General features: G+C 39.3%; 2 protein-coding genes and 1 gene segment (V, D, J or C); 1 reads left to right on the forward strand and 2 right to left on the reverse strand.

Moving 5' to 3' along the window:
• The window catches only part of LOC116696564 (Ig kappa chain V-VI region NQ5-78.2.6-like), a 2256-nt gene extending 1809 nt beyond the window's left edge, over nucleotides 1-447 (reverse strand). The window contains 2 exon segments of the V gene segment in view: nucleotides 1-297; nucleotides 383-447. The exon segment at nucleotides 1-297 is cut by the window's left edge and continues 42 nt beyond it. Of these exon segments, the coding sequence occupies nucleotides 1-297; nucleotides 383-419 (334 nt within the window).
• Nucleotides 1-1139, forward strand: part of LOC116696560 (signal-regulatory protein beta-2) — a 29757-nt gene that overhangs the window by 9917 nt on the left and 18701 nt on the right. The window lies entirely within an intron of this gene.
• LOC116696562 (uncharacterized) overlaps nucleotides 1-1139 on the reverse strand; it is a 15596-nt gene that overhangs the window by 2688 nt on the left and 11769 nt on the right. The gene's annotated exons all lie outside the window — the stretch shown is intronic.

Below are 1139 nucleotides of genomic sequence, written 5' to 3' on the forward strand. Positions count from 1 at the left end.
ACGTGACCACAGCACAGTAGTAAGTCCCAGTATCAGAGGAGTTTTGTATAGTTTTGGACAGACTGTAGACACAACTTCTTTCCTCTTTTTCATCACTGTGAGTGTAAATGATGCCTGTATGAGATTCTCCTGATCCAGATCTGAACCAGTACACACTGCGTTCACCTGGACACTGATCTGTGTTTCCTTTTGTCTTGGAGAGAAGTGAACACTGGAGAGTCACTGAGTCGCCCGGCTGGACCAACTCTGTCTCCGGACTTTGTTTCACATAGAGAGATTTCTTCAGGTTTTTATGATCTGTGTGATTCACAAAAAGGCGGTTAATGGATATTTTAGTATCAACAAAGCAGCAAACAAGTTCACTGAAATGAACATACTTTACCATTCACAGCCAAAAGTGTGCCGTTAATAAATTCCATTTTGTATTCTGCTCCTGGGCTTTACACAGTATGTTGCTTCTCTTCTTTGCTTACATTCTGATGTTGAGAACATGCTGAGCGTTCACAGTTGTTACTGTGAATCTGGAGTTGAATAATGGTTCTTGGATGTTTTTTTTAAGGGTCCTGTTGCAACTGTTTGGACCACATGTCCAAACTTCAGCTTATACCAGTAAAACAACCCCTCTTCAGTTCCAGAGACTGAACATATCAGAGACAAGTTATCTCCTCGTTCAACCACAGTCAAAGATTCTGGTCGGAACCTCTGAAGTTTGAACAAGGGCTAAAGAAAAGAGAAAAAACTGTGACAAATGTAACAGAAGATAATTAAACACAAATATAACCTACAATACAAATACATATACAAAAAAGGAAAATAATTGATAATATTGACAGTAGTACTCATCTTAAAGTAGAAAACTAAAGTTCCACTTACTCAATGTACTTAGAAGAATTAAAGCAGCCAGTCTTCCAATCATTGTGGTGCAGACTGATGTCTTCTCTTGCACAACTGATGTCATCTCACTCAAATGGAAGATTTAGTCACAAGGTGATCAGTAAGTAGTAAGTTCCAGTATCCGTGGAGTTCTGTATAATTTTGGACGTCTTCCCTTTTTTTTCACTGTGAGTGTAAAAGATGCCTGGATAAGATTCACCTGATCCAGATCTGAACCAGTACACACTGCGTTCACCTGGACACTG

The sequence above is a fragment of the Etheostoma spectabile genome, chromosome 10, assembly GCF_008692095.1.
Source record: "Etheostoma spectabile isolate EspeVRDwgs_2016 chromosome 10, UIUC_Espe_1.0, whole genome shotgun sequence".
Lineage (NCBI taxonomy): Eukaryota > Metazoa > Chordata > Actinopteri > Perciformes > Percidae > Etheostoma > Etheostoma spectabile.